Below are 15160 nucleotides of genomic sequence, written 5' to 3'. Positions count from 1 at the left end.
ACGAACATTATTGTTTTTGCACTTTTTGGCTTCTTATGAAATAACTTTTTTAAATAGATTCAATCTTGCACGTGGAAAGTTTAAGTGTGGGCTTTAGTTGATATAACAATTCTACGGCGGGGGTGCAGGAGGCGGGATTACTGGAGCCTCAGCCAGTGCGTCTTTTGCAGCCGTTTTATGATCGCTCAGCACAAGAAATACGTTACACACATACAGTTGTTGACAAAATATACTGTACATTATATACCTCAGCTAACTAAACTATGGAAATGTATAATATAGTTCATATAGCAATACAGTCTCACTGCACAGCAGGCCAGCAGTTAGCCGAGTCCGGAATCCATGTTGAGGCACTGAGTGACGTGCCTCAACTGGCTGCTGATCACCGCACCGTCTCTTCTCAGTATTTGAACGGCAAATGTGAAAATTCAGCGATTTTGAATAAAAATAATCTAAAACTGGTGAAGTTTAATGGAAAATAACTTTATAGTATAAGCACTGGATACATATAACAATTTAATACATTTTTTTTCTTTTTACATTTTTTTTCTTTCCATGATGGCAGATGAGGCCCCGCCTCACCTGCCTCTAGTGACTGCACGTCACTGGTGTGTACGTAACTCAAATAATGATCCCACAACCAACTAAGCTATGAGCCTGCCTTTAATTGTCCTCAGGTGCTCATTAGCAGCAGGTTTAAAACATAATTACCCGCTGGTGAGGAGGAAATTGCTCAGAAGCAGGAGTGAAGCCACTGCAGGACAACACATGCGAAACAAAATAAGAGGGCAAAACAGGAAATGAACCCATCCATTCATCCATTTTTTACCGCTTGTCCCTTATGGGGGTTGCAGGGAGTGCTGGAGCCTATCCCAGCTGCACCAAAAAAAACGAAAACAAAAAACGCTCACAAAACAAAACAAGGAATGACCCGGCGTAACCGGTCCTAATAGTTTCCCACAGATTGGCAACATACCTGTGGCAGTAGGGGCGTGGCTGTGTCAATGTGAAGTCAACATATAATTTGCATGATTGACGATAATGCATATATCTTCTAAAAAAAAAAAGTTGTATACACACATATATATATATATGTATTAAAAATAGTTAGTAATTTTTTTTCTTATATAGTTTTGTTCTATTTTTCAATTGTTGCTGCCTTTTGTCATGATCCCATATGACAGTTTGGACTAGGTTGGTTATTTTCCTGTCATAGTGCTCTTGTTTTGTCACTACTTTTCGTTTGGTGTTTTGAAGCACCTTTCTTTACTCTGCGTTCCTTGTCCTGCCGGCACACCTGTTCCTTTAGGTTAATTAGTTCCATTCAGTTCCACCCCATTCTTTCAGTGCAGGTTTATTATTTAGCTTCTGCACAGTTCTTAATCAAAAGACCTTCTGCCTGCACAAACGCTTGCCTTTTCTGCTTTTTGGGATCACGACAACGGTTGACATGCGACTTCGTCACACTTTTTTTGTTACAACAATGTAACACAGGCTGAACTTTATACACCCCCGTCCTATTGACATATTTTATTCTGCACACCCTGAATGTTGGAATTTAGTTTACCAAATAAGTTAGGTCTTTTAAATTAAAGATGAAAAAACAACTTGAGATTGTTTATTGATAGTCTCCACAATGAAGTTACAGTAAAACTAAGCACACAAAGTATCCATCCATTCATCCACCCATTTTCTACCGCTTGTCCCTTTCTGCGTCGCGGGGGGTGCTGGAGCCTATCTCAGCTGCATTCGGGCGGAAGGCGGGGTACACCCTGGACAAGTCGTCACCTCATCGCAGGGTCAACACAGATAGACAGACAACATTCACACTCACATTCACACACTAGGGCCAATTTAGTGTTGCCAATCAACCTATCCCCAGGTGCATGTCTTTGGAGGTGGGAGGAAGCCGGAGTACCCGGAGGGAACCCACGCAGTCACGGGGAGAACATGCAAACTCCACACAGAAAGATCCTGAGCCCGGGATTGAACTCAGGACCTTTGTATTGTGAGGCACATGCACTAACCTCTGTCCTACCGTGCTGCCCGCACACAAAGTAAAGTACATTAATATGCATACAAAGGTAACACTTTAGTATGGGGAACATATTCACCATTAACTAGTTGCTTATTAACATGCAAATAAGTAATATATTGGCTCTTAATTAGTCATTATTAAGTACTAGGGACGGCGTGGCGCAGTGGAAGAATGGCCGTGCGCGGCCCGAGGGTCCCTGGTTCAATCCCCACCTAGTTCCAACCTCATCATGTCCGTTGTGTCCTGAGCAAGACACTTCACCCTTGCTCCTGATGGGTGCTGGTTAGCGCCTTGCATGGCAGCTCCCTCCATCAGTGTGTGAATGTGTGTGTGAATGGGTAAATGTGGAAGTAGTGTCAAAGCGCTTTGAGTACCTTGAAGGTAGAAAAGCACTATACAAGTACAACCCATTTATCATTTATCATTACTAATTAATACCTTATTCTGCATGGCCTTATTATAACCCTAACCCTCTAACCCTAATAACTCTAAATTAAGTCTTTGCTACTTACAATATGTTCCCCTAGTGTCCAAATAACTCTTAATTAAGTATTTGTTACTTAGAATATGTTCCCCATACTAAAGTGTTACCCATACAAATTGCACATACATGTAGGAATCTTGTTAAACCAACAATACAGTTTCTTATAAACTGAAAAAAAGCAATACAATTATGCAAGATGAAGGTCGGCTCTAATGCCGCTATTCTGAGCTAACTTACAACAGAGCAACTCATTGACAGGCCAACTAAAATTCGCAGAGTCAAATTAAATTTTAACGTAACAAAATGTACATAAAACCACAAGTGTATTCCTACTAACAGCCAAACTCTGTATAAACAAATACTGAGGTTAACTTGTACTCCTAGTTTTTCTATATTTTTTTAACTCGTGGCAACTTTACTTTAGACTTAGACTTCCTTTATTGGGGACCGAGTCCCTTTGGGACAGAGGACCCTATTGTATTTCTAGCGTTTTATTATTATACCGCCGCCTCTTTGAGCTGTAATTTGACCCCCTTAACATGCTTCAAAACTCACCAAATTAGACACACACATCAGGACTGGCGAAAATTGCGATCTAATCAAAAACCAAACCCCAAAACTAAAAATTGCGCTCTAGCGCCCCCTAGGAATAAAACTGCCTGTAACTCCCAGTAGGAATGTCATAGAGACATGAAACAAAAACCTCTATGTAGGTCTCACTTAGACCTATATTTCACACACTGACAACCCCCAGCAAAAATCAACAGGAAGTTTGCAATTCCCCCTTCAAAACAAAAGTTGTGTAAAAACAGTCACCTTTTTTCAAACATTATCTCCTCTGAGCGCATTTGTCGTGTCGGCTTCAAATTAGCACAGAAGAGCGATTGAACCTTTATGATTAAAAGTTGATGAATGAGTTTCAATTACTGCTCCGGTTTGGATTGGATTGTATGAGCCCTCAAAGTCGGTCCCGTCCATCGCTGCTTGCAGCTTTAATTGTCATTCAAATTTGAACTTTACAGTACAGCTTGTTGTAGTGCAGGATAAAAGACTTGTGGTGGCCTGTAGGAAACCCATTGGAAGGTGAAACAAATGTAAATAATGATTGTTTATAACATGTATAATAGGTATACATGGAACAGTGAAAGATCCAAAAAGACTTCTCACTCTGATTAAATTCCAGGCTGTCTTTGTTGTCTCGTACGGCATCGAAACCAACAGCCAGCTGGACAACAGTATTATCGTCACCGCAAATGCAACGAGGTAGAGTCGTTCATTTGCGCAACACTAGCGGGTGAGTTGCATCGCTTTGACGCCTACATTTACGCCTCTCTTTCAGTGGGAATGAGCAGCACTCTCCTTCAAGCCGACACTACAAAATTCAAGAAATCAGCGTGAAATACAGCATTTTTATAACCATGGAAAGGTGTTTGTGTGTTTTAAATATCAATACTAAATACAGTAATCATTCAGTTTGCATTTATCAGGCATTTCTTTACAGTTCTCTCAGCTATGTCAATTTCACCTACGGAAAGAATGAGCTGCAGAAATCAGTGCAACAATCCTTTCAAGTAAAGTCATTACTAAATCCGATTATGAGATTATTGTTTGGATATTCACATGTAAGCAGCAGTGTTTACTTCCAGGTTACAAACAACATCCGAGCCCTGAACTTCACCGTGGTGATCAGGGTCCCTGTCAAACTTGCCGATAAGGATCTCTGGGCAGATTTGAACACTTTGCAGGTAGCACATAGTAAAAAAAAAAAAAAAAAAGTCGCCTAAACATTATTTGGTTTAGGTTTAAGCAACAAGAATTGTTTCTGTTTCAGATTACAGACTGCCAAACGCACAACGATGAAGGAGCGAACATTGTGGATTTTGTTGGTCAGATACAGAAAAATAAGATAATTGTAAGAACAATGCAACCATCTGTTTACATGATTTATGGAGAGCCAAAGAAAATTCTACTTACATTTTAATAATGAGATCTACCTAACATATAGCAACATTCAAAATAGAATAGTATAGAATTGTATTTGAATAGGAACGATACAGTTTCACAGTTCAATTAATGTGCTGTACAGCGAGTTTATTTACTATAATTGATTTAAAAATAAAAATAAAAATAAAATATATATATATATATATATATATATATAAATTATACTATCCCAGCAGGCACAAGACAATGATACAACGTTGATTATACATACATGTCCTTTAAAACTGATTCCTAAACAATGCTGCAAAATAGTTGTATTTGTATATTGAGACAACCTTGATGTCTAACGTAGAATCCATGTTGTTGGTTGGGAAATTACCAAATTTCAATGGTCAAATAAACGTCACAATCTGACATTGAATAAATGTCGTCAAAAAGCATGTCGTTTCAACGTTGTATTTGTGTTGTAGACCATGGGTTGGGAAATGACCAAAATTCAATGGTCAAATCAACGTCAGAACCCAACATTGCCAGAAAGCATGTTGTTCCAACGTTAAGGGCCTAAAAAGTCAAGACCTAATTAAAGAAGTTCTCAATGTCTTGTGCCGCTGGGACACCATGATTGCTACTTTTTACTTTGACACAGCGCTAGTATGCCTAATCAATAATCACTGAACTCAATAAAAAAGTAAGGCTGTTACGGTACAGCGGGGAAGAAGGAGACGGCACAGATGCAGGGACCTCGTTTTAGCAGCGTTGTGCACAACATCCGGTCTCACTGTGCTAACAAACTAAAGTTTTCAAAAAAGTACCTGACACAACCATATTGTACTTGATACATTTACAAAACGATTATGCTTTGACTGAAACAGTGAAGTGAAGTGAATTACATTTATATAGCGCTTTTCTCAAGTGACTCAAAGCGCTTTACATTGTGAAACCCAATATCTAAGTTACATTTAAACCAGTGTGGGTGTATTTGGGAGTAGGTGGGTAAAGTGTCTTGCCCCAGGACACAACGGCAGTGACGGCGGAAGCGGGGATCGAACCTGCAACCCTGAAGTTGCTGGCACGGCTGTTCTACCAACCGAGCTATACCACCCCATACAAATACAATTTGGACAAATACTTGTCCAAATTGTCCAAAGATCGATTGCACCAATAAATGTGGCGATTTTTAAAATTAATTCCCAAACATTTAATGAAATTTTACTTATGACACAAAAAGCACACACTTTATGGTGGTGAAATAAGTGTAAAAGGTAAAACATGAAAAAAACAAAAAACATTTACATTTACATTGTAAAACAGATTTATTTTTATATTGCTATTGTTATTTAAATGTGATTGTTATAATGAACATGATTTTATTTGTTGTTGTTTGTACATTATTAATTTATATCCGGTTGTTATTTAAAAAAAAAAATTAAAGTTGAGTTTAGGTGGTACAATAAATACTCATTACTATTCTCACTATTATATAAAATCAATCAAAAATAATAGTGATAATTATTTTTGCTATAATCTTCAGCCCAAAAGGGACGGCTGGTTAACCATTACTCTAAATATATTGCTAATGATAAAGTGAAGATTCAAAAAGTTTCTCATTTTAGGTTAAAAATAAGTCTTATGCAGTTCAATAAATAAAATAAATATGTGAAAAAACACATTTTCAAATTAAGTGTAAAAATAAAGCATAAACTGAAATCATAACATACACATCTACTCAACATATAAAGTATTACCGCAATTAAACATATAATAGAGACATGGAATGAGGCCATAGCTCTTAATATGAAATCCTGGAAAACTTTCAAATGTTCATATTTTTCTTTGTTGGAAAAAAAAGAGGGAAAGTTGAAAGTCAATCTCAATCAATGGATCTCATTAAATTGTCAATAAAACATGCTTGAATGGCCCACAGGACTGCTCAGTGGCCACATGCAGGGTGTTTAAGTGCAACAGCTTCATGGGAAGGCTCGAAGGCAAACGGTACACACTATCTGCCAACATGAGTTCACAGTGGATCCAACAGGTGATATTGTACTGTGGAAGTGTGTGTCAAACGACGTGCATCCATTTCAACACTGTTATTCTCAACCAGATTGGATTGAGTGAGGCCAAGTACATGTTGACCAGCACGGCTAGTCTGGAGTACGACAGGAACCAGTACATCTTCTATTCCACGTCGTCTAGTAGCAACCCCCCGGTTCGCAAGGTGATTATACATTTACTCGTGAACAAAAAAAAAAGCTTGAGTGTATCAACTGCAATGTTGTGATTGTCCATGTCAGATTGAAACAGTGGTAGAAGTTTATCCTCTACCGGACTTTACCAAAGAGATAGTCGGAGGTTTCCTAGGAGGCTTGGCTTTACTAGCTTTACTCACAGCTATCCTTTACAAGGTGAGGAAATAAGTACTTTAATTGCATACGACACCATGATCATATTCATTTATTTTGTTTTCTTAGGTTGGGTTTTTTAAGAGTAAATACCAGCAGATGATGACTGAAGCTGACGGGGCAGAAACAGACGGGCTTGAGGAAAGCACGCCCACACAGGAGTAATAATTTCACTTTCAATATAGTGGCCATTCATTACTCTTATTGGTAATTATTGGCAATTAGATGTATTGTTAAATATATTTGTAAAATACAACATATAATTATGACAATATGTAAAACAATATCTTTTTATTAAATCACCAATTGTATTGTACAATAATTATAATTAACATCTGTTCTAGTACTCTTTTATTATTTCCTCACACACATTTCAACCAAGCTGTATCTATTTTCTTATATTTTGTCAATCAATCAATCAATCAATCAAAGTTTATTTATATAGCCCTTAATCACAAGTGTCTCAAAGGGCTGCACAAGCCACAACGAAATCGTGGCTAAGATCCCACATCAGGGCAAGAAAAACTTAACCCAATGGGATACAATGAGAAACCTTGAAGAAGACCGTAGATGTTCATTATAAGAAGGGAATATTTAAATACATTCTAAGCTGAACTTTATTAAGTATGAATATTGGCCAAGCAGAGAAGCCCAGACTTCCCTCTCCTCAGCTACTTTGTCCAGATCTTCCCGGGGGATCCCGAGACGTTCCTAGGCCAGGTGGGAGGCATAGTCTCTCCACCGTGTCCTCGGTCCATACTTGCCAACCTTGTGACCTCCGATTTCGGGAGGTGGGGGGTTGGGGGGGTGGGGGGGGAATTCAGCTAGAATTCACCAAGTCAAGTATTTCATATATATATAAATGATAAATGATGAATGGGTTATACTTCAGTATTTCCACATTCGGCTTCACGGTGGCAGAGGGGTTAGTGCATCTGCCTCACAATACGAAGGTCCTGAGTAGACTTGGGTTCAATCCCGGGCTCGGGATCTTTCTGTGTGGAGTTTGCATGTTCTCCCCGTGAATGCGTGGGTTCCCTCCGGGTACTCCGGCTTCCTTCCACCTCCAAAGACATGCACCTGGGGATAGGTTGATTGGCAACACTAAATTGGCCCTAGTGTGTGGATGTGAGTGTGAATGTTGTCTGTCTATCTGTGTTGGCCCTGCGATGAGGTGGCGACTTGTCCAGGGTGTACCCCGCCTTCCGCCCGATTGTAGCTGAGATAGGCTCCAGCGCCCCCCGCGACCCCAAAGGGAATAAGCGGTAGAAAATGGATGGATGGATTTCCACATTCACCCATTCACACACTGATGGCGGGAGCTGCCATGCAAGGCACTAACCAGCAGCCATCAGGAGCAAGGGGTGAAATGTCTTGCCCAAGGACACAACAGACGTGACTAGGATGGTAGAAGGTGGGGATTGAACCCCAGTAACCAGTAACCCTCCGATTGCTGGCACGGCCACTCTACCAACTTCGCCACGCCGTCCCCATTATATATATATATATATATATATATATATACATATATATATATATATATATAATATATATATATATATATATATATATATATATACACATATATATATATAGAAAATACTTGACTTTCAATGAATTCTAGCTATATATATATATTTATATTTATTATATATATATATATATATATATATATATATATATATATATATGTATATATATATATATATATATATATATATACATATTTGTATATATATAAGAGAAATACTTGAATTTCAGTGTTAATTTATTTACACATATACACACACATAACACTCATCTACTCATTGTTGAGTTAAGGGTTGAATTGTCCATCCTTGTTCTATTCTCTGTCACTATTTTTCGAACCATGCTGAACACCCTCTCTGATGATGCATTCTGCTTCGTCTCCTTGTTGTGTGCGCTGTTGTGCACTGCACTCTTTAAAAGCCGTAGATGTTATTGTCACATATGCATGTACAGTAGATGGCTGTATTGTCCTGTGTAAGAGTGTCACAACATTGCTGTTTACGGCAGACGAACTGCTTTCCGCTGAATTTCGGGAGATTTTCGTGAGAAAATTTGTCCCGGGAGGTTTTCGGGAGAGGCGCTGAATTTCGGGAGTCTCCCGGAAAATCCGGGAGGGTTGGCAAGTATGCCTCGGTCTTTTCCGTGGTCTCCTACCGAACGTGCCCATAACACCTCCCCAGCGAGGCATTCGAGGGGCATCCTGACCAGATGCCCGAACCACCTCATCTGGCTCCTCTCGATGTAGAGGAGCAGCAGCTTTACTCTCAGCTCCTCCCGGATGACAGAATTTCTCACCTTATCTCTAAGGGAGAGCCCCTCCACCTGACAGAGGAAACTCATTTCGGCCCCTTGTACCCGTGATCTTGTCCTTTCGGTCATAACCCAAAGCTCAAGACCATATGTTAGGGTGGGAACGCAGATCGACCGGTAAATTTCTTCACCAAGACGGATTGATATATCACTGCAGACACTCCACTCTTCCCTCACTCCTGAACAAGACACCGAGGTACTTGAACTCCTCCACGTCACCCTTTTCCAGGGCGAGAACCATGGATTCAGACTTTGAAGTGCTGATTTAAGGTAGTACTAAAGTGAAGTAAATCGCAACAGCATGACATGTCATAAGCAGTCCCAAAAATGGTCTAAATTGTAACAGGTGCCGCCTTTGAGGCGATGCATCAGTGTTCTTGTTCTGTCTACCCTGTGTGATGTATGTCCGATCTTGAACTTTTTTGTACTCGGGTTGTGCGTTATACCGGTATTAGTATAGAATGACTTATTTTCGGTCATGTCATTGCTGGTTTACGAGCAGAGGAGCATGTTCGGCCACCCACCTCAGCAGGTGGTGGCATGGAGCACCGCAGAGGCCGCCACGGTCTATATGGGTGTTTAAATGTTTTTGTTTTGTTTTGTTGTTTGTCTATGCATGGTGCAGTCGTATGTGCGCAATATGTATTATTTATTGCTCATTTTTTAGTTTGTGTTTTACTTTTGTTGCTCAATGTAGAAATGGCACAGCTGAAGTGCTCTTTTTTAATGTCTTGTATGTCCATTTGTGTTCTTTGATGTTTCTCTCTTGTGTTCAACAACATTTTTGTTGACTTTTTGTATCTGCACTGCAACCACATACTTTACCCCTTGTGGGATAAATAAACTATCTTATCTTCACTGGAAAAAATGCCCCTCTTAAAAAAAGAGTAAAAAGAAATTCCGAAAGTTATTTTAGCTTGTAATGAGAAGACAAAAAATCTGCCAATACAACAAGTCAAAATTGTCTTGGTAAGATTCTTTGACGTAAGACATTATATTTAAGCTTTAAAACCTACATGTGATCTTGAAAAGAGCAATTAAAATGTATTATTAGCTATACTTACTGGTATTGTGAAGTTGTATGTCTTACAACAAACTTGTGATGCTCAAAATAGGTATTTTTTCCCCCTCAAACGATCTATTGCCAAAATAACAAATCGGCGTAACAAAAACAATTGAAATGCACTGTGGTAACATAGTGACTTGTCCTTGTCAAACAGAAGAACAAATAGTCAATGAGAAATACAAAACAAAGTGAGCTGAGCTAATTTTTCCATTTCCATTTTTATTTCATTAAAATAAAAAATAAAAATCAACATAACATTAAAGCAATTCATGAATGAAAATGAGAAGAGAGAAGTACAAACATATACAAATCTGTCCCATATTCACACAATTAGAGCATTTGTTTAATTTGGGAGACTACAATGCCATATTTCCATTTCACAACATACAAAAAAATAAATCTAACATTGTTTTACCCAACATATATTTTCATCATGATTTTAATTTTTTTTAGTACAGGAAAGGTTTTACATTGTTTTGTTCCACTGTCAAGTTTGTTCCACAAAACGGACACCTTTGATTGAATACTTCTTTCCATTGTCGTTGTTCTTAACTGGATTTTTCTTTTAAAGCTCAGGTCCTTTTAGATTATAGTTACTTTCTCTGTTTTCAAATCTGTTGTGGATGTTTGGTCACATTTTTCTGTGCTTTTTATACACGATTTTTAGGATATTGTACTCAACAAGTTCATGAAATTTCCGTAAGTTTAACTCTTTGAATATTGGAATTGGGGGTTCCCTGTATGCATTTCCACTAATGACTCTTACAACTATTTTCTGTAAAAGTAAGATTGGATTTAAATATGTTTTACAGGCACTACCCCACACCTCAACACATTATGTCAGATGTGGAACAATCAGTGAATTATACAAAATATACAACTCTTTTTCATTTAGAAATTCCTTCACCTTGTGTTAAATACAATTAGTTTTAGATATTTTAACCTTTGTGTAGTTTGTGATTTTAATGATATTATTTTGTCAATCAAAACACCCAAAAACTTAATTAATTTTTGTTATTTTAGTCTCAACTCCTTCAACATATAACAAGCATTTACACTTTTCCTACTACTACAAAAAAAAAAATCATAAACTTAGTTTTACTAGAATTCAAGGATAACCTCCATCCATCCATTTCCTACCGCTTATTCCCTTCGGGGTCGCTGGAGCCTATCTCAGCTACAACCTATTTACATCAAATCATCTTTAAATTTGGATTAACTGGTTTTCAACCACCTCTGGCACATCTTCAATATTTTGTCCCAAATAAAATACATTTGTGTCGTCTGCAAATAAAATAGACCGAAACAGTTTGGAAACCATAGTGATATCAATGACATACATAAGAAACACTAGAGGCCCAAAGACCTATCCTTGTAAGATTCCACAACTAATATTATGTCATATGGATTTACTATTGTTAACAACTTTTTTCTGTCCTTCAAGTAACTTCTAAGCCACTCATGTGCCGCTCCTATTATTCCATATTTGTACAATTTGTAATATAATAATTTATAATCAAGCGTATCAAACACCTTTGGAAGAGCTACAAAAACACTTAATAAATATATGTATATATTTTTTAAATCTATTGCTGTTGAAATTGCTTCCGCCAAATCAATTATTGCTGTTGTAGCTGAGTGATTAGAACACAACCACATTTTTAATATTGCTTAAAATATTATACCTACTTTTATATTGTTTTTGCAGTAACCCAACAGCAAACTATTTCTCTTAGATTTTTTAAAACTGTGGAAGCGGTGATATTGGTGTGTAATTTCCGCCTTTGTAAAGTGGTATTATTTAGCAATATTCATGTGATCCGGGAATACTCCTTTCATGAATGATACATTACAAATGGTTCAATAACTAGATCTATGAAGCTCTTAATGAATGAAATGTTCATGTCTACATAATCATTAAAAGTCTCATTTGGACATCGCTGCACAATTTGTAATATTTAAATTTTGGCCACTTCATCAAGAAAAATACTATTAAGTTAAAGTTAAAGTACCCATGATTGTCACACACACTAGGTGTGGCGAAATTATTCTCTGCATTTGACCCGTCACCCTTGATCACCCCCTGGGAGGTGAGGGGAGCAGTGAGCAGCAGCGGTGGCCACGCCCGGGAATAATTTTGGATGATTTAACCCCCAATTCCAACCCTTGATGCTGAGTGCCAAGCAGGGAGGTAATGGGTCCCATTTTTTATAGTCTTTGGTATGACTCGGGGTTTGAACTCATGATCTACCAATCTCAGGGCGGACACTCTAACTAATATTATCTATAATAGTTTCTCCAATTTCATTATAAACTTGGATTTTTGGTAGTTGTTTAGCCAAAGTAGGGTCGATTATCAAATAATCACAAATGATAAAAATAATTTTCTATATAATTTTTTTCATAAATATCTTCATTTTAGCTTGGAATTTTAAGTTGTGATTTTTCTTTTTTTAGAACCCTGTTATACCCTAGGTACCTTTTTGTAATATCTTTACATTTATTTTTAAATTGTTTGAATGTTTTTTGGAAAATTAAGCACATTTAAATGTTATCCACATTCTTCCCTGGCCCTATCTTTAATGATAACGATACAATCCAGTGTCTATCAAGCAGCACTGTTCCTCTTTGCTGAATACACACGTTTCCAAAGTCAAGATTTATGAAATATACCAAAATACCTTATGCTCATGCTCCAGTTTTTTTGGAGAACTACCTAAAAGAAGGAATAACAGTGTTACCAAGCCTAAAGGGTGAATAAAACACTGCACTGTAAGATCTCTTGCAGGGGAAATGCAACTTCTTTCAGGATGCATCATTCCATGCTATACCATAGGCCTTAGGACACATTATTGTTGTGCAAATTAGTTAAGACTCCTGCTGTAATTATATTAAATACACATGCAATGTAATAAATAAATGGAATGTTACTCAGGGGGCGAACCTTCACCGCTTGAGAAACCAGAACCTGAGGTCATAGATGAGTCGTCAGGAGGAGTAACAGGAAGAGGAAGACCAGGGCATGTGAAGCTGCTGTCAGTATCCAGCCCATCAGACCTGAACTGGACAAAGCCTGGCTGATCAGAACTGATGTGTGAGTTGATCCAGGACTGGTAGCGGGACACTCTGGTATAAACTCCCGGCAGATCAGGTCTGGCGCAGCCAACACCAAAACTGACAATTCCAGACTGGATCCAGATTAAATTCTGCTCGCTCATCATTGGACCTCCTGAGTCGCCCTGAGTGTGTGGAAAGGAATTGTGTGTCAAATCATACATGAATTATTTTAAACCAAAAAGGTAAATGAAAATAAGTTATCTACCTGACAAGCATCTTTTCCTCCTTCAAGTAAACCAGCACAGATCATGTTGTCTGTAATAGAACCTACACCATACTGGCAGTTACACTGTCTGTTTCCCACAACTGGAACCTCCACTTCTTGTAGAGTTTGAGGGAAGGGGAGGGCCACTAAACAGTACAGAAAAAGTATTTTAGTTGTAGTCAAAATAAACTTATATTCCATTACTAACAAAGTACATTACCTCCCTCCTGGATTCTTCCCCAACCAGTGACCCAGCTATCAGTACCACTGATGAAGTTACTGCTACTGGCTGCCAGACACACAGGTCTGATGTAGTCTGTGAATGTGACCGGTGAGGTAAGTCTAAGCAGAGCGATGTCATTGTTTAAGATAGAAGAGTCAAAGTCCGGATGCAAAATGATTGTGTCAACAGTTCTGGACACTTCATTTAGGTTGAGGCCATCCAGGTTCTGACGACCAAGAGAAACTGTCCATGGAGAAACATTTGTTCTACAGAGACAACGCCAAAGGTTAGATGGTGCAAGTAGTTTCAAAATATACTTTGTTTATGATATCATGTTCAGGTGACCCACCCGATGAAGCAGTGGGCAGCAGACATCACCCACTCTTTGTTTATGAGAGAACCACCACAATTATGTCTGCCAAAAAACTGCAGACTGGCCTGCCAAGGCCAACTTCCTTCTTGAGTGTCTTCACCTCCAACAATCCTCGTTCTCACTGGAGTGGTCCCACATACTAAAAAGAGATACACTTTTGTTGTAATCATCAGGAAAGAATATGGATTTAATCAGACTGATTGTTCATAAATTCTTTAAACCAAATGCCACATCAGAAATAATTTTCTTTGTAATTGCTGCTGTTTTTTTTACTGTCACAGTGAAGCTTTGAACATGTTGGTGGTCCTTAGGTAATTTTCTTGTGACTCAGAGCCAAGTTGAATATTAATGTTTCAGCAAAGGGAAATATGATATTATATATGTAAACATTTGTTGTGTTCATTAGTATCACTCGATAAGCCTGTGTAAACAAGTGGTACTTACCATCCAGCTGAGCATGTGAGTCTGTGGAAATACAATGCAAAAGGGAGTCAATTAGGGTCAGATACAAGCAATACAATACAGGTTTGTACGGTTTATTACCATTTTGCGCAAACCTTTGCAAAGGCTATTCAATCAGTGAATGGACTGTCAACTTAAATCCTTCCAGTGTGTAAACACACACCAATAACAAAAAAGCTATCAACTCCTAACCACCAGCCAACGCTGACAGAGTATGTTAACATATTTATCATTCCCATTATTTTGACGAATAATTTTCATTTTAGGGCCTGCCAGGTCTGTCCGGCATCCTCCCCCACCATCGCAGCCAACTCACCACCAGGTGGTGATCGGTAGAAAGCTCCGCCCCTCTCTTCACCCGAGTGTCCAAAACATGAGGCCGCAAATCTGATGACACAACTACAAAGTCGATCATGGAACTGCGGCCTAGGGTGTCCTGGTGCCAAGTGCACATATGGACACTCTTATGCTTGAACATGGTGTTCGTTATGGACAATCTGTGACGG

The 15160-nt window shown here is 38.4% G+C and overlaps 1 protein-coding gene and 1 pseudogene across 1 annotated transcript in view; one reads left to right on the top strand and one right to left on the bottom strand.

Annotated features, from left to right (window-relative positions):
• LOC133610955 (uncharacterized) overlaps nt 1–15160 on the top strand; it is a 99736-nt pseudogene that overhangs the window by 29522 nt on the left and 55054 nt on the right.
• LOC133610957 (serine protease 33-like) overlaps nt 10681–15160 on the bottom strand; it is an 11058-nt gene continuing 6578 nt past the window's right edge. Inside the window, exons 2-6 of the mRNA XM_061967760.1 lie at nt 14637–14657; nt 14169–14331; nt 13817–14085; nt 13597–13742; nt 10681–13513 (exon numbers count right to left, since the gene is read on the bottom strand). Of these exons, the coding sequence (XP_061823744.1) occupies nt 13202–13513; nt 13597–13742; nt 13817–14085; nt 14169–14331; nt 14637–14657 (911 nt within the window). The 3' untranslated portion in view covers nt 10681–13201. The remainder of the gene's footprint in view (nt 13514–13596; nt 13743–13816; nt 14086–14168; nt 14332–14636; nt 14658–15160) is intronic.

The sequence above is a fragment of the Nerophis lumbriciformis genome, linkage group LG11 (genome assembly GCF_033978685.3).
Source record: "Nerophis lumbriciformis linkage group LG11, RoL_Nlum_v2.1, whole genome shotgun sequence".
Taxonomy (NCBI): domain Eukaryota; kingdom Metazoa; phylum Chordata; class Actinopteri; order Syngnathiformes; family Syngnathidae; genus Nerophis; species Nerophis lumbriciformis.
The sequence above is the reverse complement of the archived record's forward strand: the minus strand, read 5'-3'. Positions and strand labels throughout refer to the sequence as shown.